The sequence below is a fragment of the Orbicella faveolata genome, unplaced genomic scaffold, assembly GCF_042242905.1.
Source record: "Orbicella faveolata isolate gen_17 unplaced genomic scaffold, um_ofav_v1 contig_46, whole genome shotgun sequence".
NCBI lineage: Eukaryota > Metazoa > Cnidaria > Anthozoa > Scleractinia > Merulinidae > Orbicella > Orbicella faveolata.
In genome coordinates, this window is record NW_028301576.1 from 24554366 (window position 1) to 24582257 (window position 27892).

The 27892-nt window shown below is 37.7% G+C and overlaps 4 protein-coding genes and 1 pseudogene across 5 annotated transcripts; all 5 read left to right on the forward strand.

Moving 5' to 3' along the window:
• Positions 1–3012: 3012 nt before the first annotated feature.
• LOC149099049 (histamine H2 receptor-like) lies at positions 3013–5233 on the forward strand. Its single transcript, XM_089277822.1, has one exon. It carries the CDS (start codon positions 3050–3052, stop codon positions 3932–3934), a length of 885 nt encoding a protein of 294 aa, XP_089133948.1. The 5' UTR covers positions 3013–3049; the 3' UTR covers positions 3935–5233.
• Positions 5234–6229: 996 nt separating this feature from the next.
• Positions 6230–13068, forward strand: LOC110058035 (histamine H2 receptor-like). 2 transcript variants are annotated; one of them, XM_089278516.1, is made up of 2 exons: positions 6230–6470; positions 11826–13068. In XM_089278516.1, exons 1-2 carry the CDS (start codon positions 6230–6232, stop codon positions 12479–12481), a joined length of 897 nt encoding a protein of 298 aa, XP_089134642.1. In that variant the 3' UTR covers positions 12482–13068. The 2 variants fall into 2 exon arrangements, with proteins under 2 accessions (XP_089134642.1, XP_089134641.1); XM_089278515.1 differs by lacking the exon at positions 6230–6470 and having other exon boundaries at positions 11297–13068.
• A 3035-nt stretch (positions 13069–16103) lies between these two features.
• On the forward strand, positions 16104–17805 carry LOC149099050 (galanin receptor type 2-like). The gene has a single exon (XM_089278185.1). It carries the CDS (start codon positions 16477–16479, stop codon positions 17374–17376), a length of 900 nt encoding a protein of 299 aa, XP_089134311.1. The 5' UTR covers positions 16104–16476; the 3' UTR covers positions 17377–17805.
• A 1966-nt stretch (positions 17806–19771) lies between these two features.
• Positions 19772–20433, forward strand: LOC149099051 (uncharacterized; annotated as a pseudogene).
• A 4477-nt stretch (positions 20434–24910) lies between these two features.
• On the forward strand, positions 24911–26726 carry LOC149099052 (histamine H2 receptor-like). The gene has a single exon (XM_089277944.1). The coding sequence runs from the start codon at positions 24965–24967 to the stop codon at positions 25814–25816; it is 852 nt and encodes a 283-aa protein (XP_089134070.1). The 5' UTR covers positions 24911–24964; the 3' UTR covers positions 25817–26726.
• Positions 26727–27892: the final 1166 nt, after the last annotated feature.

Genomic DNA, 27892 nt, shown 5'->3' on the forward strand with positions numbered 1-27892 from the left:
AACTCACTTAGCCGCTCGTCGCTTCATCCGGGACTTGGTCGACCCTAGCCCAGTTCTCTTACAAATTCGGCTTTCTAATAAATTATTTTAAACCAGTGACAGTTCGCATCGTCCACCGTCTACATTGAAAAAAGGTTTGTAGATTTTGAGGTAAATAACTGTTTAATGACGTTTTTCCCTTTTCTTGTGCGAAAGAGGATATAAATTTAAAACAGTATAACATTAACATGGCATTCAGCCTAACCGTCTGGCCATATTGAAAATTCTGGATAAATCGGAATATTTTACAACGTCAATTAACTGCCGACTCAAGAGCGACACTGCTCCTTTCTTAAGTAAATGTGCTTCTTTTAATGGCATTTTATCACAAAAGAAAAGGTAAAAATCTTTGTCATTCGGGACAAAACGTGCGTTTTTGTAAGCTGATGAAGTTTGTTCACTTCTTCTCGAGAGGCCATCATTCATTTGGTTTGAATGTAAAATGTTCCATTTTTTTCAAATCACCTGCACCATTGCAAACTGTCGCAACGTTACTCATCAGTATATACCAAACCGGCGGATTTGATATTGTCATTCTGATTGGCCTACTCAAACTAGGGATACCGTGTGTTATCGACCTTTCAGCTCTCGAGAGTTGAAAGCAAAATAGCTTCCCGGTTCGCTACTTACACATGTACAGAAGAAGACATTTTGGCAGTTAATGAAGCAGCTGTTTTAAGATTTACATTTCCGCATACATTTAATAATAAAATGGACATTTTCATTCGTGCTTATGCCCCGAAATTCCGGATTGCGTAGGTTATATAACTATGTTTTCTAATTTGAATTGTTAAAAAAACAAGGAGTTATCACGTACAATGTATTCTAATTTACATTATCCGCTTGCCCTGATTCGGGGCATTTAAAAACATATACGCAATCCGGTAAGTCTGATCAAAATTTTGACCCTGCTGCCTCCCCTTCGGCGACGTGATACACAGCTACAGTGCTTTCGCACCCAGTCGCTCATTGCCTCGGCCACGATCAGTTCACATAAATAGAGAGCTTAATATTTTACCTTCGAACTGAATTTTGCAATTGTCTAGATCTGTTTTGCGCGCCCATTGGTCTCAGAACTTGCTCAGGCTAAATGTGCAACGCCAGCGTTCAACTTTAGATGAAAATACAAAAAACTAGCCGCGGTCGTTCGTGTTCTCAAAAATACGCAGAACTTGGTCAATTTAAGTTGTTGTTGTACAAAAGACGGCAAAGAAATGAACAGAGATTTATAACGCACTTGCAAAGCTATTGTTCTACTAATTAAGCCTTTTGTTTGGTGGCGTTCTCGTTGCTGATGTCATCGCGGTTCGCTTAAGCTCTCCAGTAAGTGAGACTATGAGCGGTATAATCAATGAATAAATATGCTAAATTTAACAATTATTCTTTGAAATAGACGTGAATAGTGGCAGAACATTAACCGAGCCGCGAAGCGGTGGGGCAAATATTCTGCCGCTATTCACCGCGATTGAAAAGAACTATTGTTTTAATATATACACACGAAGTGATCTCAAAAACAGACGAAAAGGAAACCATTAAAAGTCATTTTAATTGACCGCTCAATTCATGCGTGGAAAACGTGCAAAACTATTTACAGAATTTTCAAACATGGTAGATCTAGTTAACCTTCGATAAAATCCTCAATCGACAATCTTGCAAAATGGTTTTTTAACATCGTGCAAATCAGCAATCTTAATCGAAAGCACCGTACAATGAAAGTATCCATTTTCACTTGAAATAAAAATTAAAAGGGTAGTTTGGGGAAGGATCAACCTCAAAAATTTGCTTTGTGCGCAGGACTATGGTGAAAATTGCATGTTTTCTCGCACAACGACGTGGAGGTGCTGCGTTGAATAGCACTTGATGCTTCTACCGATGAACCCTGCGTTGTTCATTTTTGCCATTGCCGGGTGAGGAGCGACATGGCGATCGGATTTACTAAATTGACGAAATATGTAAATGCCAAGGACATGTCCTGAAACAGCTCGAAAGTCGATTGTCAGGAAATTTTTCTCCCCTTTGAAAACTGTCAGGCCAGATTTCATAGCCTTCTTTGTATTTTCTTGTACAGCAACTTCTTGCATTCTCAGGATTTCAGATTCAGAACTGGCGAAACGCGAGTTTACGCCGCATTATTCACTTTGTAGAGGGTGATTAATGCTCATAAGTATCACCCAACTGGTGGACTAATGCAAATCCTGCATTTTAATTGGCTACAATTATAGGAAATTGAAAGTGGCACAATCGAGCGTGACGCTTTTTTTCGTTTTATTCCCAAATAAATGTTTCCTCAATTTGCATTTCCTTACTTTATTATCGCCTTTCCTGTCCGACTAGTTGGGTGATACTAAAACAATTAGACCCTTCGCCCTCAAGGGCCACGGGTCAATAGCCCATTCGGCTTCGCCTCATGGGCTATTGACCCGTAGCCCTTGCGGGCTAGGGTGTAATTGTTAATTAGTCACAGATAGCGAGCCAATAACACCAAGATTACTGAATGTGTATACACTAAAATGGAATATCTAACAGAACGGTTTTCAAAGCAACGGTACCTTAAACCTCCTTCGGAAGAAATGTTTCTGAAGGAACTATTAACAAATGCCTTCAAAGGTTTCATCTGCCCGCAAGAAAACACGACGTCAATTTCTACAACACTTGCCGTAATTCGGTAATTTACATCAGTGGGAACTTTCCGAACAATGAAATAATCTTTCGAAACATCTGTGAATTAATCGCTTTTTCTGTTGTGTTTTACCGTTCTGTAATTTCCCTAAAGTCTGAGTTTTTTTGTTGACCACTTGATGAATCATGTGACTTTTTTGCACTTACACTATTTGAACGTGAATGTACTTGCGAAAGACTTCTTGCGATCTGCTAAGTCATTTTTGCGTTTTTCGAATTTATATGTTTGAGTCCTAACTCTGAGCTACTAGTGAGACATTCTTTTTTTATTTAATCTCTAGCTGGTCTGGAGTAATAACAAATAGAAGACTATTCCCTTTCTTCCATATAAATGGCTACTGCAAAAGAGGACATAGCAGGAGACTGGTTTGCAGCCCTTATCACTGAATCTGTGGTAATATTGATAACCAATGCCATCACTATCATCGCCTTTGCAAGAACCCGCCAGCTACGCAAGCGCAGTACGTACCTCATAATAAACCTGACTGTGGCTGATCTACTGGTGGGTGCCGTGACGGGACCTTTGTTAGTGTACTTGTCTTACAAGGATAAAGAAAACAACGGGTTCACGTGGCCAGGAATTATTATCTGGACCTTTGAGTTCACCTTTGTAATAGCTTCCCAGGTGAATCTCTTCTTGATATCCTTAGAGCGGCTACATGCAACACTCTTTCCCTTCAGGCATTGCTTGATCTCGGAATGCGTTTACTTTAAAATCATTGTCGGTAGCTGGCTGATAAATTTCCTTTTGGGTTCACTCATGGCTGGCTTGTATTTGAAGGAATCAAATGGAGGACCGTACGTATGGGCATCATTCAAAGTTCTCACCCTTCTTGTCATCGCAATCTCTTATATCGTTATTTCTGTTAAAGTTCAAAAAAGCCCTCCTTCACAACATCGTGGTTCAACTGACAAAGAAAGGAAACTATCAGTAACATTATTGGTAGTCACTGGAGTTTCCGTTCTCACTATTTTGCCCAGTGCTATTTACAATTCCATGCCAGTCGATCTACGAAACGAGCTGTCGAGTGGGTCAAGGCTTCTTGAAATCCATTATGCACTAACTGTGATCTATTTCGCAAGTTCCATGGTCAATCCTCTTATATATGCCATTAGAATGCAGGAGTTTAGAAGAGCCTTACGAAACCTTGTTTCTAAAAGTGGGGAGCCCACTAGAGACCATCCTTTAAAGCCTCGAGCTCATGCTGTGCCGTAAACTGTAAACAACAGACAAGATGAGCTAAAACCTTTCCACGTCACCCAAACTATATTGACGATATGAACTTTTCCCAACATTGGAGAAAATATTCCAAACAAAGACAGAGATGTCAAAATTGAGCCACGCAAATAAAGGACAGATCTACTTGCTTCTGCTCCTTGGAGGGAATCTGGCGTTTTTCCAGCAAAAATTCTGAACACTGAACTGAACTAATCTTTTTGATAGGTCAACAAATCAACTTTTCAGTTTTTCCCCTGTGTTTCATCGTTTGGTGTAGAGATGACAGAGTCAGAAATTGGAATTTTATATTGATGAGATATGATCATGATGTAGAAACTTTTAACACGTATTGTGTGCTTCACAAATAGTACGTGTCTTGACCATGCTACGCTCGGTCCGGCACTGTCATTACCTCAGGCCAATGTCATCAGTGTAGCAGTTAATAAGATGATTTAATTTGCACATAAAGGCAATGATGTTTTGTGGTTAACTCGCAGAGCATATTGAGGATATAACAATGAAGATAAAATTAAGATAAAAATCAATTAAGATAAAAAAAATTAAGCTTTTGACAAAAAAGGGGTTTTATCGACGACAATAGGCAGCGTCCCTTTTAACTATTTTACCGCCTCCGCCCCTTCCCAATCTCCTTTGTAATTGGTCGGGCAGCTAAGAAACGGCAGAGAATGTGGAGACTGGGGTTAAGCGGAGAAATAGGCCCACAACTCCACGCGCACCTTGCCGCTCCAAAATGGCCATAAAACGATTGGCGATGGTGCATTTTCTGCTTATGATCACTGACAGCTGGGCCATCCTGTGGTTTTATTATTGATTGTCTCATTTCAGATCGCCATCGAAACTCTGCTGTGGGCTAGCAATCGGCGGGAAATTTTATTTAAGATTCCAAACTAAACCAAATTAAATTCAGAAACTAAAAGTTGATGTTTTCGGTAATATAGGTTGATTCTCTGTTGACAGACTAAAACATAAGAAAAATTCATGTATGCAAATCAATGTCATCTGGAGCCCAGAACAATAGCGGAAAAGTAGTTGGATATTTGCCAGCGTGAAGTTTCACTTTATTAAATCCTGAGGGAAGTTGTGTTGTGAAGAAAAGAGGTAAGTAAAATTCTTCCACCAGGAAAGAAGAATTAAAAAAGAAGCCCATGTAAGAATGTTTTGCCGAACAGACGCCTCTGTTCGCAAGGGTAGTTGACATAAACACATAAAGCACATCTGTGGCTTCTTCAAACACTTTGTCAAACACTTTTATCATGAGCCTTTGGCTCGGGGGACTGGGAGACCACCCCCTGTGTAATTTGGCATTAAATAAATTATCTTGTCTTATCTTAATTATCTTCGTATTGTAGAAAATTCTACTGAAAAATCTAAAATACTGAGAAAATAGCACTGACGGGAAAATGTTTAGTAACTCAACAGTGGGGGCTTTCGTTGTAAAACCTATGTGATCCTGATAAAAACAAAGTAAAAACATCTGTAAAAAAGTGTCACCCATTTATTCTGCGTTAGTGACATATTCAACTAGTCTGAGAAATAATTGGAAAACAAAATTCGAAGAATACTGCACTTTTTTGAAATCATTTTTTATAAAGCTGGTTTATTAACGTTTTTTCTTCTTCTTACGCGTCCGAAAATGGCAATTTTAAAAGCAACATATCCTACAGGTGGCTTTTCAACTGACCACCGAGCCATTTTGTAAATTTAGGATAATACGGAAAATTCTTAAAATTCAGTTAACTTTGCCAGAGAAACACCTCCTTCTTTTAGCATTATAGTATCCATATTAATCAGATCACAAAACGTTGATTTAAAACACTGATGATCATTTCTTTTGTTAAATGAGATGAAACACAACCTTTTCGCAATTTGATAAAGTTTGTTGTTCCATTATCCGTGATAAGCCATTATTCATTCGGTATCAAGCAGTCTGGATTTTTCTTTATCACCTGCACAATTCTAAATTGCCACAACATGGGAGTTATAAAGCGCTTTTAATCCTTGCAAAGTGCATCTATTAGAACTAAATAGATTAAGTTTGTTTGGAGGCATTGAAAACGTTATGGTAAATAAAAGAAATTCATGATCATTCGTAAAAAAAAAGTAGAACGACTGAGAAAGCGTACATAACATCAACATAAATTTATTTAATCGTTCATCTTCATTTTTATTATTATTATTATTATTATTATTATTATTATTATTATTATTATTATATTCGTAGCAGTACTGGAATACTTACAAGACAAAGACTATTAAATTTCGTTCACAGAAATGACTACTGAAGATTCTCCTGTGAAACAAGACACCAACTGGTTTCCGGTCCTAATCACTGAGTCTCTTATGATATCGATTATCAATGCTGTGACTATCACCGCCTTTGCAAGGATTCGCCACCTACGCAAGCGCAGTACGTACCTCATAATAAACCTGACTGTGGCTGATCTACCGTTGGGTGCCGTTGTAGGACCACTGTACGTGTACCACAAGGGTGGAGGGAACCACCACTTCTCAACGGCTACATGCAACACTTTTTCCCTTTAAGCATTCTTTAATCGGAAATTGGTTTTATTCTAAAATTATCATAGGTAGCTGGTTTATAACTTTACTTTTGGACCGGCTTGCATTTGAAACAACCAGACACAGCATTTGCCCACGCATGGGCATCATTTTGTGTTGTCAGAGTTAAAGGGCTCAGTAATGTAATAAGCCTATGAAATGGTGTATTGTTGTCGGACCTTATGAGAAACAAGTAGAGCGTTCTCGAAGTATGAAATCATTTTGTAATTACCAGCGTCGATATAAGATATCGTAACGGAGTTGTCAGGTGTGAGCAATTATTAATTGAAACTGGCAAAAGTTCAATTGAGGCCTTACACTACTGTAAAATGATATTAAAATCGTTTAAAAAAATGCAAGCTTTCGCCGATCTACGGCTTCATCAGGAATAAGAAAAGATATTTCGCGTAAGGCTTATATACAGATGTTCTTAAAATGACATTAAAATCATTTGAGGCATTATGGTAGGTGAATTTTTACGAAAATGCGAAAAATCTTTTTTTGGCCGTTCAAATTGAGAAGACTGAGATGAATATTTCGCAAAAAGAATGGGAGAAAAGGCTTGTTTACTTTTTAAGTTAAAGCAAAGAAACTATTTTTGAATATCATTAACCCCTTACAGCGCGTTGACACCTCTAATTAAAATTCACCGCCAATTGTCACATGTAATGCGAATTGCGGTGTGATATTTCATTTGTGCACGCGAACTGATCTGGTTGTTTCATCGCAAGTTGGGTTTCGTTCTAGTCAAATTTTCTTTATGTCAGGACGAAAAATTCTTGCCCATTTTGGTCTTCGAAGAAGCCGAAGAGGGTAAAATCTGGTGGAACCCACAGGTTCAGCGTCGAACAAGATCTTTGGCTCTGAGCGGCAAAGGGTCGCACCGGAACCAAGAAGAATGGTTGAAGGAACTCGAGGACACTGGTCCCGCCAATGAAGCTAAAAGACAAAATACAACAAGTGCTAGTTGCACGAAATTGTTGTAGAACGGACGCGATTCCGAAACTTCCACAACCAGAGAGTCAAGCGCAGATGTAGATGTAGACAATGTAGACCTCGAGATTTCCTCTTTTTCATGCTTTTTGGCTTCACGAGGCATGGTTTCAAAAAATATCTGGAGAACGAAGGAGCCGACGATGAAATCTTTTAAGTAAAAGTAATCACGGCAATTTAACTTGTAGTTTGTCGCTTCTCGGACGATTTCACTGCAACGGGTTTCCGCGCCAGAATATTAGTCGTCTGTTTATTTCAAGTTGTCATAACCCATTGTTGTGTAAACTGACCCATGCCGACATCTGTCAGTGCGGAGGGGATTTTTAACACTTATTCATACCAATCTCATAAAAGGTTTTTCGTATTTTTCTCGATAAAATAAAACTACATTTAAGGATGAACATTTTTAGTTCGTTTACGCGCGTCTTCCTATGGAATTGGCTGAAAATCGGCAGGTATGTTCTAGGATACCTCCTTCGAAAAACAGTATCGGGCTTTGCTTAATGTCGCTTCCGTTTCAAAGTTATTGCCTCTTTAGTAGAAGGAAACGTCCGCATTAAAAATATTAAAGTTTAGAAGGGTGTAGAAAAAAAACCAAACCACATCTGAGGGTGATGTGTGAGAAAACATCTCCGATGTAAATCGCGCCGCTCCGATAATTCACGCGTGGAAGCGAACTAGTTTAAGCAAAGCAGTGTTTCTGGGTATTTCTTTTAATATCACTGCGACAATAACGTTTTAGAAAATGTCAAAGATATGATTGTATTCTATAACTATTAAGCTTTCAGAAAATGTATACGTTGATGGGGTTTTCTTTCAAAGCGCCAGCGTAAGAGCGCGATTTCCAAACACTGTCAATCCACCTACCATGATACCTTAAAAATCCAAGCTTTCGCCGATCTACTGCATCATCAGGGATAAGAAAAATATTCTGCGTAAGGCTTATATACAGATGTCCTTAGTCACAGGATGGAGAAGGCTTATATACATCCAACGATTATATAATTATTAATTGCAAATGAGTTTTTTCTTCTGATGAAGGGAACTTGATGACGTCTGTTTTACCTTCAACATTTTAAATAAACAAGAAGACAATGATGTCTAATGATTAACTCGCTGACAATGTCGGATTAGTACATGTAGCAATAAAACTGTTTAAGTGACGCATGAACCCTTTTCTTGTCGTTATCTTCACTTGATGACAGTCTTTGGCCCCCCAACCGCAGGAAGAGCTCTGAAAAATAACTTTCAAATTATTAAGATAGCATAAATGACTCCTGCAATGGGCATGTTATTGCTAACAATACTGTAACATGAAAATACAATTTTTGGCAACGGACGAGTTTGAGTTCTTTTTAACAACTGATTTTCCCCTTCTCTCTCGTTCCCAGGAACCATTGCGTTTCTTCGGTCACGCCTAAGGGAACAATGGGCAGCGAGCGCCTGGAAGTTTAGGCGGTGAACGCCAAACCATTTAAACTGCACCATTCTCGAACATGGGAAAAATTATTAGGGACGAGACATTTTCTGCTCATAATTATTAACAACTGGTTCATCCCTTTATCTATCCCACGACGTCATCATTGGTTGATTCATGGTAGATCGTTATCGAAACTGTGCACCAGACAGCAAGGTGCAAATTTTGCATAATATCTAGTTTTAAGCCGAGTTAATTTCAAAGGCTAAAAGTTGACATATTTGGTAATATCAGTTGATTCGCTGTTTAAATGAACGAATAAAACACCAATTTGATGCAAATCAACTGAATGTCGTCTGTGGCATGGCCTGGAACAAAAGCCGGAAACAGCAAGAAATTTGCCAACGAAAGGTTTCAGCCGAAATTCTGAGAAAAATTGTGAAGCAGAGTCTCAGAGTCTCTGTCGCAGAGGTAGGTGAATTTGTTCCACCAACCGAAGTAAAAAGAAATAACTTTTGAGTTTTTGAACGACCAGCAAAGGCCCGTGTTCGTGAGGATAGACAACAACACATTCAGCCCACCTGTCTCTTCTTCGTGACTCAGTTTTGACATATTGTGGTGGTTTCTAGCGAAAAAACTAGAATACCGAAAAAATAGTACTTAAAATGACGGGGAAATATAAAAGCACTCAACAGAGAAATGGCATTCGTGGAGTAGTGCATCTGATCTTTTCCCATTTAGGCAATACGAAAAGCTTTGTAAAAATGTGTTAGCCATTGAGAAACTTTTATACCGATGTCACAAAATATCAACAATCTTTCGTATTTTTCATGTAGACTAAACACCACCTACGTAGATTAATTTATCATTCCCAGTTTTTTAAATAGAAGAAATTTCAAAAGAATCCGTGGCAAACTTATGGAAATATGGGACCTGAAACTTGACAATTTTTACAAAGAAATATATGCTTGGAGGCAAGCGTTGCCCCACTGTCATACATTTCTTTGTCAAAATTGGAAAGTTTGGGGCCCCATAGTTTTATGAGTTTGCGACAGATTCTTATGAAAACTCGCATATTACCCAAATTCGACATGATAAATCGAGCAGTGGGGCGCATTTTTTGATTGGAATGGAAAAAATTGGGAAAAATGAGACATCCGTAAAAGGTCCATTTCGCTTTTATTTTTTCATATTTAACACCTGCAAGCTCGCGAAATAAAGTAGTATTTGACATCGATGACAAGAGCGATATAAATATAAAAATTTTAACTCCGAAGCCTTTTCACTGATAAAGAATTTCACGGGTTGATGCGCTTTCATATTGATGGCCTATTTTGGTCGGTTTTACTATGCTAGATGATTTGAGTTACACCTCAAACGAGGGAAAAGCGTTTGTGAAATAATTGGAAAATACCATTATAAGAACATTTAAGACGCAATCCACCAGAAGTTCGAGTAACGAGTGGACAAAAACCTAGTACCAAGATTATTGATATCGTATTGCAAACTTCTGTTCGACTGTTTTAAATATCTCCTCAAAAGAAATCATTTCTAGCAACACCAAACGTCGAAAACGAATATTGAACTTCGTATGAAACAGTTGAAAGTACTGGTGAAATGAAACTGATGACGAAATTTTGCCTGTGTTTGCACAAGTTCTCTGAACTCTGAAATTCATTTTCTCTCGTTCCCATGGGAAATTGTTTTCGGTGTTATTTCAGGCAATTATTTTTGTATTTACCTTTAAGAAAATGAAAAAATGACTGTAAAATACTTAAAATTATTTGGGGACCAGATTTTTGTCCACTAAAACCTGAAATTGCTCGATTTTCTATCGGATTTCGTCTAAATTTTTCCTTAGAATCATGAACCGTATGTTGATTTAATAACCTTACTATTTTCTTGGTAGGACGAAAATAGCTATTTTTAACATTTTATCCTACATATGGCTTTCTACCTGACTGACTGGCCATATTGAACATTTCAAATATACGGAATATCTTAAAAAGTTTCCTTGCTTCTTTGCTGAACATGTACCAGCGTTTATTCTATCACAAGAAAGATTAATTGACAAGCTGAAGAACCTTCCCTTGCTAATTGACAAAAAAGATAGATTTTTGCTAGTTTTTGAAGTTTGTTGCCCACGTCTCTCTCATAAGCCATTATTCATTAGTTTCTTTCTTCTAAAATGACCCGCTCAAAATTGTCTCAACATTTATTTATTTTTATTAACATTATTTAGTATTGAGCTTGCAAAATGATTCTCGTAAATCAAAGGAAACTAAGTTAATTTGGAATCATAACGTTGTCCACTCTTGATAATGTTATGTTAACAAAGATAGTTCATTTTTATTCTGTCGTAAATCCGTGCGTTCTCATTCGTTCTTTCTTTGTAGGGATTTGTAATCATAAACCATGCATTTTTTTTTTTCTTTAGTGCAATATATATAATAGACTACTTACTAACCTAGACTACTCGAGCCGTACTGGGAAATATTTCCTCTTGGTCGTGCCCTAGGTCGTTTTTATATGGACCTCGCTGCGTTCAGCCAGTACTGCCACGACCCCGGGCCAACATTCCTCACACTTAGTTAGTAAGAGGTTAATATTTTTATTGTTATTTAATAGCCGAAATGGAATAATTACAAGAAGAAGCCTATAAATCTTCGTTCAAAGAAATGGCTGCTAGCAATTCTTCTGCGAAAGAGGACATTGACTGGTTTCCAGTCTTCGTCACTGAGTTTCTTGTGATATCGATGATCAATGCCATCACCATCACCGCCTTTGCAACACATCGCCATCTACGCAAGCGTAGTACGTACCTCATAATGAACATGACCGTAGCCGACCTACTGGTGGGTGTCGTGACAGGACCACTGACCGTCTACTACGATTGCACCTTGCCAGGATCAATTATTTGCGCCTTGCAAGTCACCTTCCCAATAGCTTCCCCGGTCAATCTTTCTTTGATATCTCTAGAGAGGCTACATGCAACACTTTTTCCCTTTAGACATTGCTTGATTTCGAAGTGGGTTTACATCAAAATTATCATCGCTAGCTGGTTAACAAGTCTCCTTCTGGCCTTTGTCAGGAATATTTTAACAGAAGAAGCATTTGAGTACACTGAGGCATCATTTGGAGCTGTCACGTTACTTGCCCTCGTGATCTCTTATATCATAATTGTTGTAAATGTTCAAATAAGTCCTCATTCACAACATCATGGATCAATTCACAAAGAAAAGAAACTATCAGTCACATTATTCATAGTCACTGGAGTTTCCGTTCTCACGATTCTTCCTATGGCTATTTACCATTCCATGCCAGTAGACATAAAGAACGGACGGCATAGTGCATCAAGCGCTGATATTCACGATATCCTGATGATGATATATTTTGCAAATTCCATAGTGAATCCTCTTGTATACGCCATACGAATGCAGGAATTTAGAAAAGCGTTAAGAAACCTTGTATCAGGCAAGAGGCAAGCAGCGCAGAAACGACAGAGGAGAGCCGACCAGGAAAGAGCTCTACGTTCACAACCTGAAACTAACTTGTAAACTCCAAACAAAAGACTGTTTGTACCCTCCCTTTTCACCTACGAAAGAAGTTTACACGGAGAATATCCTCAAATGCAAGTGATGAGTTTTGTGTAAATTTGTTGAGGGTAGAAGTAGAAGCATTTCAACAAGTGCATCGTGCCTGAAAACCGAATAATTGTGCTTGTTTCTACGATTTGGTAGATCGCGTAAAAGGGCTCTTTCTCAAAATAGAAAGTTTTGATAAGATCGTTGTAATCAGAACAAGAATAATTAAAAATTTGACATATCACGAGAATGATACGATTTTAATCTATTAATTTGCTAAAATATTGATTAAAGAAAAATCAATAACAATGTAATTGGGAAATGATACGTGGGTTCTATTCCAATTGAAGGCTCTGACACCAGATAGCATTTTACCACATTGATGTCAACACAACCCTGTTGTGCGTCACGTTGATAGCACACCCTCCACCAAGATGGTGTTACAAATAGAGAGAAGAAACGGACGATCCCGCTCCATTGAGAGAAGTGGTTTGCCGTCATAATATTGATAGCATCAACATCCGAACAACTCTGCCACCTTGCCTTTTGAGCCTGGCTAATAACCGACCAAAGCAAAAGTCAACCTTGTCGTGGGATTTCGGTGGCGTTCAAATCTAAAGCCCACAAGAAACCGAAATCTTTTAGTTCATAGCCAAGCAAGGCCACCGGGACGGTTTAGTTCGGTTTCATAGATAAAACTAGCCCTGAGGCCTTTAGCTTTCTTTTTCTGGTAATTTCCACGAGAAATTTAATACAAAGAAAAAGAAGATCAAATGTAGAAGTTTGGAAGAAACCCTCAACGCCATGTTACAATTTTCATAGATTGCCACTGGTGTTGCATGTTAAGTCCAATTTAATCCTAATTACCTCTGATGCCAGATAAAAAGGCATGTTATTCCCTCGTTAACGGACCAAAAAGGATAAAAGGATGAGTGATTTAAAGAACAATCAATGTCATATACTGTATTGTGTCGACGTGTATCTCTTTGCCAGTTAGTACACGTCTAGTGTGAACAATAAACAATTGTATTTTAGTCTCGTTCTGACGAAGAGAGGTTCTGGTTCTTAAGGACGTTCGTGCTAATTGTTTCTGCGCATCCTTACAGCGCACACAAATTCACACGCCAAGTCATGCACGAGAGCGCATGCTACGTAATATAATGAATAATGAAAGGGCAGATGGCCATTGCGAGAGCTTTGCCTGGATTTAACGATCTTAGATGTTCGGTGACCCCTATTTTTCTTTTGATAAATCATTTTCTCTACCGATTTTCTACGTTTAGCGAAAAATAAGAAAATCTTTCAACTAGAAGTTTGCATTTTTTGCAAAATGCACCATCGAATTCCGTTCCTTTTAGCTCTTCGTTTATCTGTGCGACGGTTTCCAATGCCTCTTGAAGGGTTAAGTTTTGTGAAAACGTTCGTAAAATTTAGAAATATTTACGCAACACACCCACTTCTACAAAATATGACTACGGTCGTTTTCCTCCGTTGACTCACCTTCGGTATTTTTAGCTATAAACCGCTGTAGACCATGCTGAATTAGGTGCGCGAATTTTTCAAAATCACGCTTGTTTTCCAGACGCTTTATCTCTGAAACGAATTCGGTGACCCCCAATTTGTTTTAGCTTTTCTGACACAAGTAACTCATTATCTGACTGCACTAAAATTTAAAACAAAATCTATCGACTGCAAAATTTTCGCACGAACGTCCTTAAATGGTGATTTTAAGAGGACTTGTATTAGTTTTATTTAGATTTTTTCATTTTTTAATATCCCATTGTATTATTTTTTCTCAGATATTTACATTTGGTGTGATATCTCACGATTTTTACTGACTCAACAAGTGTAGCTGTAGATGTACATATCTTTGACCGTTTTAATTTAAACGTAAGGATATTAAGGCTAAAAAAATAAAGGTGTAAATAAAATTATTTAGCTGTGCATTTGTTCTCTTCGTCTTCAATTCGATCACAACACACTTTGGATACTCAAAGACGAGGGAAAGTTTAACAAGAACTATGAAGCTACCAAGTTAACAATAACTACCAGTGCTTTTCTTCTCTTGATCTGCACGTCATGGATTCAACAGCCTTATGTCTCTAAAAGGCGAGGAAAAGTCTTAAACATAACTATTAAGTTATTAAGGTATATCGCAGGCGACAATAAAAATACTAAAGTACTTAAAGAGAAATACTAAAATTTCAGTAAAAGTATTGAAGACGGACGAGTCGGTGCCGGTGTGTTCTTTTTAATAACTGCCTCCTCCGCTACTATCTCGTCCACAGGCGCCCTTGCATTTCGTCGGTAATTCAGGAAAATAGAGCAGCACGGTGCCTGATGGTTAGGCGCAAAAAGTGCTTATTTTAAAAGTGCAACAAGCCAACTACACCGTGCTAGAATATGGCAAACAAGATTGGGAACGAGGAAATTTCAGCTTATGATTATGGACATGTGGACATCCTTCCCATGACGTTCGACATTGATCGTTTCACGGCAGACCGCTATCGGAGTATCGAAGGTCGCAGATCGCCATCGAAGTACTGCCAGGATTTAGCTAGCAGGCTGGGAGTTTGGTATTCAAGCCCAGTTAATTTTAAGTTTACATGTTCGGTAACAATTGTGCGAAATTTGATGCTCGCAATCTAACTGGATTTCGTCTGGAGCCCAAAGCAGAAGCGGATAAACAACAAAATATCTACTAGCGTAAAAATTAGCCTGAAATTTCGGGGAAAGTAGTGTTAGCCGAGTTTCAAGTTGAGGTAAGTTAATTTTTTTTCCACCAAGAAAGGGAAATCAAAAAAGAAACTATATAATATGGTTTTGTTGACCAAGGAAGGCCTCTGTTCGATTCCTAAGGGTAGCCGACAACAACACAAATTAAAAGCAAGAAACTGACAAAATAGCAGAGAAAATGACGAGAGAAGATTAAGTCACTCAGAAGGAGGAAGGCATTCGTAGTAACATTCATCTAATCCTTCCCGATAAAGGCAAAACAAAGACGTCTGTGAAAATGTGTTACCAGTTAATTCTGCTTAGCTTTTGTGCCAAGCGTATATAAAATTTGAGCTATTGTTTGAATTTGCAACGATGAATACAGCGCTGTAAATATTGAATTTTGTTATTGACAGTATTTTAACCCCCAATTCTTATCGAGGATTAAGAATATCAAGGGATTGTAAGCTTTTTCATCAGTTTTAGTTTGTTACAAGATCGGGGCTACACTTCAAACCAGGGGAATACTTTGCGAAATGATTAGGGAACAAAATTCGAAGAATATTTCATTCTTTTAGGATTATTATTTACAAATTTGGTTTATTCACGTTTTTCTCTTTTACTTGCACGGCAGAATATAACAATGTTTGCATTGTTATGGCCCTCTGCCAGTCGGATAATACAAAACATTTTTGAAAAGTCAGTGTACTGCACATTTGTGAGCGAGATAGTTCTTTTCAAGCTCTAAAATGTTTATTTTAGTGCCACAAAACTATGAAGATCATTATTTTTTTCTTTCGTTGCTTGGTATGAGGCGAGGTCACCGTTTTTCAGTGCAATGTCATAAAGTTTGTTTTGCATAGTCCGTGATAAGCTTTTATTCATTTTGTATTAATTAGCTTTCTTGGTTTTAAAATCACCTGCGCACTTGCAAATTGTCACAGCATTGCTTGTTTTTAACCTTTTTGTTTCTTTTCAAAGTGCATCTTTTAGAGGTAAGTAACTTTTAAGTTACTTAAAAGTTCGTTTTGAATCATAGTATTGTCTTCTATTCACATCGTCATGGTAATTAAAAGCAATTTATCATTATTCTTAAATAATTTCAGAACAACGAGAAAGCGTACCCAAAATCAACATGAATTTATTAAATTGTCATGTCCACTGAATATATTTAGATATTTTGTATGGTTAATTCATTCGTAGCTGGACTGGAATACTAACAGGACCAAAGCTATTAAATTTTGTTCACAGAAATGACTACTGAAGATTCCCCTGTAAAACAAGTCACCGACTGGTTTCCAGTCCTAATCCCTAAATTTCTTGTGATATTGATAATCAATGCCATCACTATCGCCGCCTTTGTAAGAATCCGCCATCTACGCAAGCGCAGTACGTACCTCATAATAAACCTGACTGTCGCTGATCTACTGTTGGGCGCCGTGGCAGGACCACTTTATGTGTACCACAAGCGTTTGGAAGACCGCGATTTGACATGGCCAGGATTTATCACTTGGGCCGTTCAATTAACCTTCCTAATGGCTTCCCCATTAAATCTTTCCTTAATTTCTTTAGAGCGGCTACATGCAGCACTTTTTCCCTTCAGGCATTGCTTAATCAGAAAATGGTTTTATATTAAAATCATCATAGGTAGCTGGTTTATAACTTTGCTACTTGCCTCTCTCATGGCTGGTTTGCATTTGAACAAACCATATTCAGCATTTGCCTACGCAAGAACAGCATTTGATGTTCTAAATTTACTTGTCCTCGCAGTCTCTTATATCATCATTATTCTAAATGTTCAAAGAAGCCGTTATCCAAAAAATGCTGCCACATTACAAGCTGAAAGGAAACCATCCATAACACTATCGATAGTCACTGGGGTTTCTGTTCTAGCCATTCTTCCCTGGGCTATTTACAAATCCCTGCCACAACACATTGAGGCAAAACGGGACATGGAATCAAACTTCTATATTCACCAAATGCTGGCAGTGATATCTTTTGCCAATTCCACAGTGAATCCTCTTGTATATGCCATACGAATGCAGGAATTTAGAAAAGCGTTAGGAAACCTTGTATCACGACAGAGGCAGCGACGACCAACAAGAGCCGGACAGAAAAGAACTAATCGTTCAAAACCTGACACGAAGTTATAAACTCCAACTGGAAAAGACGGGGATTAAGCGGTAAAACCTACCGTTGCAGGTGAACTGAGACCAAGGAATAAAATGAAGCCATGGAAATAACATGATTACCTTTTTGCCCGTGTTTCCCGGATGGAAAACTTTGACTACTGTTTTGTTTTCAAACGAGCTTCCATAATTATGACTTGTAGGCATTGCCATCAAGAACTTTCATAATTGTGCCTGTTGAGATCTAGGAGAGAGTGGCAACTTGTACCGTACTTGTATTGTACTTGGAAACTAGTTTTCAACAATTAACTTTCAGTTTAGCCAGAGTTGCCTATTCAGCAGCGTAACTGGGCTTTGGTGGGCTCCTTTCAAAAGAAAATTAATACAATTTATTCTAGCTCAAGGAAAAGCAAGGGCTGGTACCAAATATTAACACAATTGTACTGGGCTGTATCTGCCTTCCATTTTTTATATCTGCAACTCGAAAATATCCAGGGTGACTCCTTTGATCTTGATTTTACGCAGAGTAGCTTCAAATACAAATGATCAGTTAAATTAAATTTGTCTCAGAGACTGAAAATTCCTACTTTTTGGTAAATTACAAGCTGAATTAAAATGTTGCAACACGTATATCACGTCTCAAAAAGTGTTTAACTTTGTAACACTTTTCCCAAAATTTTGAAGAAACTCTCTTTCTCAATGTATCGATTTGAACAAGTTTTGATAAGAAGGTTGTATGACGAATAAAAATAATAATAACTAGCTATTAGCTATTATATATTTATATCTTGTAACTTTTTAATTTCAATTTTCTTTCGTTTAAAGTTATTTTTCTCGGTAAATTAGCATAATCTTGCTAGAGGCCAAATCAGCCTCATCAACCCGAGTTGAAATAAAGTTATCTATCTATAATCATAATCATGATCATAATCATAATCATAATCATAATCATAATCATAATCATAATAATAAACTCCTGTATCTCGAGAATTAAAGGGAAACGAAGAATAGTGCGAGAACCAGTGTGGCGAGAGTTCTGCCCGATAAACAAGAGGATCACTGAACAGAATAAGTCTGTTTTTCGAAACAATATAAGCTAAATACGTGTAAAGCTGCTTACTACCGTCTGACGAATGTGCGACGTATTAGGAAATACTTAGATGAGAAAGCAGCCCAAACATTGATGCATGCTTTAATAATTGGACGAATGAATTATTGTGATGGCATTTTATATGGTTTATACCAGCAAGGGAACTTGCAAAGCTCCAACGCCATCAGAATTTGCGGCCCATGGATGTGTCATATCATACCAGTTCTGCGAAAACTGCACTGGTTACCTGTTCAGTTTAGAATACAGTTCAAACTTATCATCATCACTTTTAAAGTAACTAATGGACAAGGTTCTATCTATTTACAAGAGCTTATTAGATTGGACCATTAACTTAAGAATTAGCAATATTAAGGGTCTCATGCTGCAAGCACCAAACTTGAGAACAAAGAAAACACGAGGCGATCGTGCTTATGTGTGCAGCACCCAAAATTTGGAACAGTCTTCCCTGTCACGTGCGCGACGAGAAAAATTTTAACAAATTTAAAACTTAACTGAAGACTCACCTTTAGTTCAGCTTTAAATTAGGATTTTTAAATAAATAGGGTTTTTAATAGTTCTTATAATTAGATAAGGCTTCACTTTAATTAAGTAGTAGATGTAATTTTTAATATTTTGTAATCTATCCTTTCTTTGTATAGCAAATAGCACGGTTTCTAGAAGTATTTGGGATAAATACCAAAATATCACGAGCCGCCGCGGCGAGTGATATTTGGGGAGTTTTGAAATATTATAAGCCGGTGTTTAAGAGCCGGTATTTATCCCAAATACTCCGAAGAAACCTTGGTATTTTTTTTTTATACCACAAGGCAAAGAAATTTCGCACTTTATGAAACACACATATTTTTATTCAGCCAAGCGCAAATAATTGGCTTAACAACAACATGTGATTAAACATGTGATCGCTCAAACATCGCACACATCACACAACTGTAATGAAACTGTGCTCGAATGTCTGTAAAAGTTCTAAAGAGTGAACTTTTTTTGAAAGGCCTGTCAATCAGAGTTTAACAATCATCTGCAATCGATTCTGCCTGGGGAGCATTGCACCTCGGTTCGGGAAACTTTTGACTATGCTGGCAGTTGATGGCCACTTGACAGCCGTGGAAATTCTTAATTGTTCTTAACTGCTCTTCATTCATCGTCATCATCATTCATCATTAGCGTGTTTTCCACAGCAAAGGAATGGTCAACATTTTGAAGAGGACAGCTTTGGTTGGACGTCCTTGCCTTACCGTCAGAGCTTATGACTGAGGAAGTCAGCCGTTGTTCATTGTCATCGCCTTCCTCGTAGTCTCCTAAATATCATACATGTACCAGAAAGATGAAGAAAACAACGGCTTCACATGGCCAGGATGCATTGTTTGGGCTATTAAACTCACCTTCTCAATAGCTTCCCAGGTTAGTCTTTCCTTAATACCCTTAGAGCGGCTGCATGCGACACTTTTTCCCTTCAGGCACTGCTTGATGACGAAATGGGTGCACTTTAAAATCATCTTCTCTGGTTGGTTAGCGATTTTCCTTTTGGCCTTTGTCATGGCTATTTTAATACAAAATGGTGCATTTCCGTGCATCATTTAGAGCTGTCACTTTACTGGTCCTCACGGCCTCGTGTATCATTATTATTGTAAATGTTCAAAGCAACCCTCACTCACAACATTATGGCCCAATTCAAAAAGAAAGAAAACTATCAGTAACATTATTGATGGTCACTGGAAATTCCGTTCTCACGATTTTGCCCTGGGCTATATACCATTCCATGCCAGGCCATCTATGGAAATCACTGCCCAAAGCCTCAAGGGTTGACATCTTTAATCTACTAGCTGTAATTTATTTCGCGAGTTCCATACTGAGTTAATCCTCTTGTGTATGCCATTGCAATGTAGGAATTTAGAACAGCCATAGCAAACCTTGTTTGTAACAGAACGCAACCCATCAGAGTGAATTCTTTACAGCCTCATATCATTCCTTAAACTTTAAACAACATAAACGATGAGCTAAAACAAACGTCAGTCAGACTATCGACGCTATCAACTATCGACTAAAGAGAAGCAATTTCAAGAGAATACACAGCAGTGAAAACTTGAGCTGACCAAATACCAAAACAGTTTGTCTTTCTCTGCTCCTTAGATGGAAAATGTCCAACACTGGCATTTTTTGTATGTTAAGAGCCACTGCCTGTAAATATGGAGGATCCAACGCTAGGTCGGAAAATTCGGATTTTCTTTTATTGCGTCAAAAAGACCCTTTTGGTGAAGTATTTTCAGAAATATACTTTCAAAGTTCCAGCGACTTCACATTTTTGTGAAATCTAGGAAAGTTCGAAATACCGCTCAATCAACCAAGATGGCCGATGGAATTTATGCAAAATTGCACAGTTTCAACAGACCAGTACAGAAAGAAGGGAACTTGCCTGGATTTCATATTCACACATTTTGTAATTTACACTTTGATCATTTCTCTGAGCTCACGAGCGTCACTACTCACGATGAATTCGATAGCGTTGATCCTAGCAGTATGCAGGACACCTATCATATATGAACTCAGTTAAATGACCTTGCTCTCCATGAGTTCTCGTAGCTCAGTGGATAGAGCGCCCGCCCGGTGTTCGGGAGGTCATGGGTTTGATTCCTGTCGGGGACTCAGAATTCTTTCTTTGTCCCACGCTCGTGTCATGTTGATTAATTCACCTTCACATTTCATTACCGAGCTTAAAATTCACCATCTTTATTAACTTATCATGTCGAATTATGTTCATAAAGATGACTGCAAAATCGAAGTTCTTGCTCGCTCGTCCAAAAAAGGCGCAATTCGTCAAAATACCCTTTCTAGTTTTTCGTCTAGCGCGCTTAATTTTCACGGGCCAAACTAGCCATTTAGGTATGGTATACCTATAGCATAGCTCTTCCTTTCGAACCTTTTATTTGTTGAAAGATTTGTATACTAGAAGAGTTATGACCCTCTAAAATCAGTTAAAATTTTACATGTAAATTAAATTGCGATAGTTGTATTTTTCAAACGGCCAAGAAGTAGACAAAACATATTTACTTCAAGATGACTCTTAGCTCAGAGAAATGATCAAAGTGTAAATTACAAAATGTGTGAATATGAAATCCAGGCAAGTTCCCTTATTTCTGTACTGGTCTGTTGAAACTGTGCAATTTTGCATAAATTCCATCGGCCATCTTGGTTGATTGAGCGGTATTTCGAACTTTCCTAGATTTCGCAAAAATGTGAAGTCGCTGGAACTTTGAAAGTACATTTCTGAAAATACTTCACCAAAAGAGTCTTTTTGACGCAATAATAAAAAATCCGAATTTTCCGACCTGTCGTCGGATTCTCCATGTTTACAGGGAGTGACTCTTGATAGTTTCCAGAATCGTATATACAAGTCAATAAGGCCCTTATAAAGAACTACATGACTTAAACATAAATACAATAATGACTAAATAAATAAACAAATGATTAACTAAACTAAGAAAGGAAATGATTACAGTTCACGATAAAAAAAAATCACTTTCTTTTGTGATATCGATGCACAGCAGTGAGAGATTAAAATAAACAATATTACTGTTAACAGTATTTTAGCATTATAATACGTAAAATTTTTGTGCAAAAAAATTGGAACGCCCAGTCTAAGTTATGGAATTCTCGAGATATATATTTTTCTTTTCAGCGTTGCTTTATTAATTACATAATTGTTTTTCTTTTTTTTTTTACTACTTTCCTACGTTATTTCACTCACTTGTTAAGAAAATTTTTACTTTAGCTACAATATAACAATATATACATGGTATCAGCGATGTCAAAGTTACAGGATTATATTGACAATATATAAATAAATGAAATGTGCAAAGGTAAAAAGGAAGAGTTCATAAATTAACAAAAAATATGGAACAAGAATCAAAATTAAAATAAAAAAGTAATTCAGCGATCAATAAAAAATCGAAAGAACTGGACTAGATTCCACTTCCACTTTCTGCTAAAAGCTTCAAGGGTTTTACTTTTTAAAGCAATTTGTTAAAGGATTTCTACCTTGATTTTTGGAAAAGAAAGTGAGCTGTCGAACATGTAACATCGCTATCCTGAATACTGCAAAATATAAAGTATTTGGCTACAAGGATGATATTATTTTAAATATCTTGAATCCTGTGCAGCTATTGAGCCACCCAAAAAGGATTTTCCATTCCGCGCAGGTTATTATAGTCTTTTCACACAATAAATCATTATTACTGGATTGGATACCATAGGAAAAGAATAATACTATTTCCGATTGACCAGTACTTGCGCCCTGAGTGATGGACAGACAACTTGCCTTTTGACACTGCAGTCCTAATTTCAATGTGATGAATTGGCTCGTGTTTTAATAAAAGATCAGTTAAAGACGATTTCAAAGTAGTGTTCTTGCAGTAATAATGGTACTCTTTTATTAAAATAAAAAAGATTATAGATTTAGTCAAGCCTAGAAGCTAGCAGAGCTCCCATAAAATACTAATCATTTGCTCGCCATGGGAAAAAGAAACCTTTAAAACAATTCTCCAAAAAGCATTTAGTCAAACCGGATGAATTGAACGAACAAAACAAGGAAACTTCCCAAACACAACATGCAAATTACCACGTGCGAGTGTCAAATAAAAAATCCTTTTTGCAGTCAGATAGTAAGCTGCAGATTTTGCATAATATCTTATTTTAAGCCCAGTTAATTTAAAAGGCTAAAAGTTGACATATTCAGTAATATAGGTGGATTCTGTATTTAGCCGATCGGATAAAACGAGAAATTATTACCTGGGAATTCCACGTTAAATTTTAAGCCAAAAATCCGCTTTCAGTTTAAACGAGAAAAGTGAAAACCTGATCATGACAACTTCCTCGAGCAAATTTGAATTAAATTTGCTGCGAGTAAATTTTCAGTCACTATTGCAAGATTGCGTCCCAGCATTGCGGAGTTCCTATCAAAACAAAAACGGGATTAAAAAAGTCGAAAATACAAATACACTAAAATAAAATTGCAGACATCGTACGAGTCGAAGCTATCGACAACAAAAACAGACATTTTCTTTGAGTAGCTTCCTTTTTCCCGCCTGTGGTCGTGTTAAATTGGTACTTTTTCGTGACGCCACCGATGATCTTTGTTTGCAAGGAAATTTGCATATAATTTCAATTTAAGACGAATTAAGATCAAGCGTTGGCGTATTCTGTAATTTGGTTGATGCAACTAAATGTTGTCTGGGCCCGAAGACAAAACCGGAGGAACAGCAAGAAAATAACCAGGGTAAAGTTTACTTTTAATTTCTGGAGAAAGCTGTGTTTCAAGGTAAGAAAAAATCTCTTGCGAACTAGAAAAGTTTGGAATTTTTCTATGAGAAAGGATTTGGATCAAAAGATTTTGTCGAACAGTTCAGCGCATATATGTCTCCTCTTTGGGATTATTTGTTGTTCGGGTTGTGGTAGATTTTAGTCGTAAAACCAAACTCCTGCCAAACGTAGCACCTTAGATGACGGGGAGTATTGAATGAATAGCGGTACTCATCTACGACGTTATCCCAACTGACTGTTTTATGGAAAAGAGTCAGGTCTTTTGTACTACACCAAATTTAATCCTTCAAAGTAAACACAATACAGAATTGCGAAGTTAAGTCCGCTTGACTCTGGTGTATATTCGAGCCATTCAAGATCATATAACTCTCAAATCTTTAAGCAGTGTCTGGAATTAAGAATATAATTGTTGAAAGCTCTCTAGCAGATGGCCAATTGTCGGTTTTACTGTCTTCGCTAGTAGATAAGCTACTTGTCAAGGGAAATAAGTATTTGCTGAATTATCAAGTATGTTTTTGCTAACGAAATAAAAAGTAAAGAACCTTAGATTTCGCAGAATCATTACTACGAAAATAAGTTTGCTGGTTGACGAAGGTCTCTTCGTGCAGTAGGAGGTGACAATAATAAGCGTCCTAAATAAAACCATCTCGCTGACAGACCGTAATAAACATCCTGCATAGACGACCGGTGGCAAACACATGCCGTGCAGAAGTGAAAACACTGAGGTGGACTTCTTTCTCATCATAAAGAAACGCTTGCTCAACCATTTTTCCATATATTGGTGAAATTTGTTATTCCAGGTCCAGAATAAAGTTTTTTATTCATCACCATCATTTGAATAAAGCGATGTTCATCGAATCAGCCGCACAAAATTTTGTCCATCTGCTCATGGCTATATGGGCATAAATTTTCACAAACTGCTTTTTATTGAGCTTGTTTATCTATCCAAGTAAAATATGTTTTATGAAATCTAAAATCCATGCCCTCACGGATCATTCATTCTTAAATAATTACTGAAGCAAAGACCTATAAAAAACTTAATTTATCAGATTGTCGTGTAAGACTTCTCAAGAGACTGAATATACTTAAGCAACTTTATAACACAAATCTTTTTTAAATCGTTTTAGCTGGGCTGGAATAAATACGAGAACGCCATTGCAGAAAGAACTTTGAATCTCGTTTCATGAGATGACCACTGATCAGGAAGATTCTGCAGTCTTGTTTCCAGTCTTCATCACTGAATTTCTTGTGATATCGATTATCAATGCCATCACTATCATCGCCTTTGCAAGAATCCGCCACCTACGCAAGCGCAGTACGTACCTCATAATGAACCTGACTATCATTGATCTGCTGGTGGGTGCCGTGACGGGACCAATGTACGTTTACCAGGAAGATAAAGAAAGTAACGGTTTCACGTGGCCAGGATCTCTTGTTTGGACTATAGAAATCACCTTCCCAATAGCTTCCCAGGTCAATCTTTCCTTGATATCCTTAGAGCGGCTACATGCAACACTTTTTCCCTTCAGGCATTGCTTGATCACGAAACCGCTTTACTTTAAAATCATCGTTGGTAGCTGGCTGATAATTTTCGCTATCGCCTTTGTCATGGCTAGTTTATCAGAGCCATTTCAATACGCATGGGCATCATTTAGTGTTGTCACTTTATTTGTCCTAGCAGTCTGTTGTATCATTATCATTGTAAATGTTCAAAGAAGTCCCCATTCACAACATCATGGTTCAGTTCACACGGAGAGAAAACTATCAATAACATTATTACTAGCGACTGGAGTTTCCGTTCTCACTACTTTGCCCTGGATTGTTTACCATTCCATGCCAGGCGATCTACAAGAAGAATTGTCCGATTCGTCAAGGGTTGAAATCTCTGACATGCTAGCTATAATCTATTTCGCGAGTTCCATTGTAAATCCTCTCGTGTATGCCATACGAATGCATGAGTTTAGAAAAGCCATAGGAAACCTTGTTTGTAACAGAACGCAGGTCAGAGTATATCCTTCACAGCCTCATATCGTGCCATAAACTGTAAACCACGGAAACGGTGAGCTAAAACCCACATTACCCAGACTATCGAAACTACCAACTATCAACCAAAGAGAAACAATTCCAGGAGAAGACGCTGCAGTAAAAATTGAGCTAAGTACTGAAATGGCTAGCTATTCACAGCAGTCCCTTTCATGCTTGTATAATTTTTGGAGAAAATTGGCGACCGCGTTCAAAGAGACCTAATGTGAAGACGAAAATAGGGGGTTCGGTGAGGGAGGGAAAATAAAAACCAAAGAAACAGAACTCGGCCAAAAGGATGGAAGGTATGAGCGTGAGAGGGAGAAGCACTCGTTAAGGATCTGGGCTAGAGAACGCTAGTCACTTGAAAGCTGTTTATATGAATACACTAGGGAGTCGGATCTTATACTCGCTCTGCAAGGGACTGGTCCGAATAGCCAATTATTCACAGATGTCCCTTTCATGCTCGCATAAGATTTGGAGAAAAGTGACGACAGTGGAAAGTCACACGAAATGTGCAAACACACAACACCCATCTAAACAAACTCCATAACTTCAGACAAACCAAAAGCTCCACGACTCAAAGTCATTAAACAAGCCAAAACTAATTTTAGTCCAAAACTCAACAGGCCCTTATGCATTTATATACTCCATGCCATTCGATATCAACGCAACAGTAAGGAAAAAGAAAATAGATAAAGGGGAACTAAAAAACAATACCATGAGTTCAAACCGAGGATAAGGAAATCTTGATGAAATATAGGTTGCCATCCCTTGGGGGAACATACAGGAACAAAGGAACAATAAAACTTAAAACAAAAGGGCAAGGAAGACAAAAACACAAAGAAACCCTCTAATTCAAGGGATGGTAGCCTGAGCGCCAGTAATCCGGCCAGGTACTAGTTATAGACACCCTTTCAGGTTACCATGGAGAGAAAAAAGAAAATAGAAAAATAAAGGAAGGGAAACAATAGAAACAAATTAGGAGAAGCAGCGAGATAGCGAGAGGTCAAGGTAAACAACAGGAAGACAAGCGAAACATAGGAACTGGCAAAATGAACGGTAACAATTGGCGAGAAAAGCCGGCACAAAACAAAGCAAAAAACCTGCAACTGTAAGTTAGCTTGAGTGTCATCCTGAACAACAGCCTGGGTGACCTCAACGCCTTGAGCGGCCCGACCTTGACCAACCTCATCCACCATAGTAGCAAGCTATTACAGTGAGGAAAGGATAAAGTGGTTAGAGCACGCTAGCTACGTAAAAGTGATATGAATACATTAGAGAGTCGGATCTCCTACTCGCTCTGCAAGGGACTAGTGCGAATACCGAAACAGTTTATCTACCTCTGCTCCTTAGATGGAAAATGTCCAACACTGACATTTTCGTATGTCAATAGTTTCCAGTATCTTACATACAAGTCAATAAGGCCCACATACCGAGCTACATGACTTAAACGTAAATAAAATAATGACTAACTAAATAAACAAATAAATAACCAAACTAAGAAAGAAAATGATTACAGTTCACGTTAAACAAAACGCTACTTCTTTAATTAGGCACAGAGTTAACCTTCACAGAGCTCCATTACAGCACTAAGAGATTACAATACACGATACTGATTACAATTGACAATATTGTAGAATTATTATACGTAACATGCAGGGAACGCCCATCTAAGTTATGGAGTTCTAAAGAGATGTTTTTTTTCTTTCACCGTTGTTTTATTGATTACACCATTTTTGTCTCTTTTTTTTCTAGTTGGTAACAGCATTTTTGACATTAATTCATTCAATTGTTTAAGGAAATTAGTACTTCAGCCACAATATAACATCGCTTATATATAATCGCTTAAACTGAACTTAGATGTGTTGCTGTGTGATCGAAACATCATCGGGTCTTCCTCGGATATCTTCGGTTATCTTCGGAAATCTTCGGAAATTTTCAGAAAATGTTCGGAATCGAGTTGAACACGATTTGAATTCGAATTGAATTTGAATTCGAGTTGAATTCGTATCCACGCGCGGGCATGTAATATCCTCTATATATACATGGTACACAAGTTATTACTAATTTGAGACGTAAACTTAAGATGAT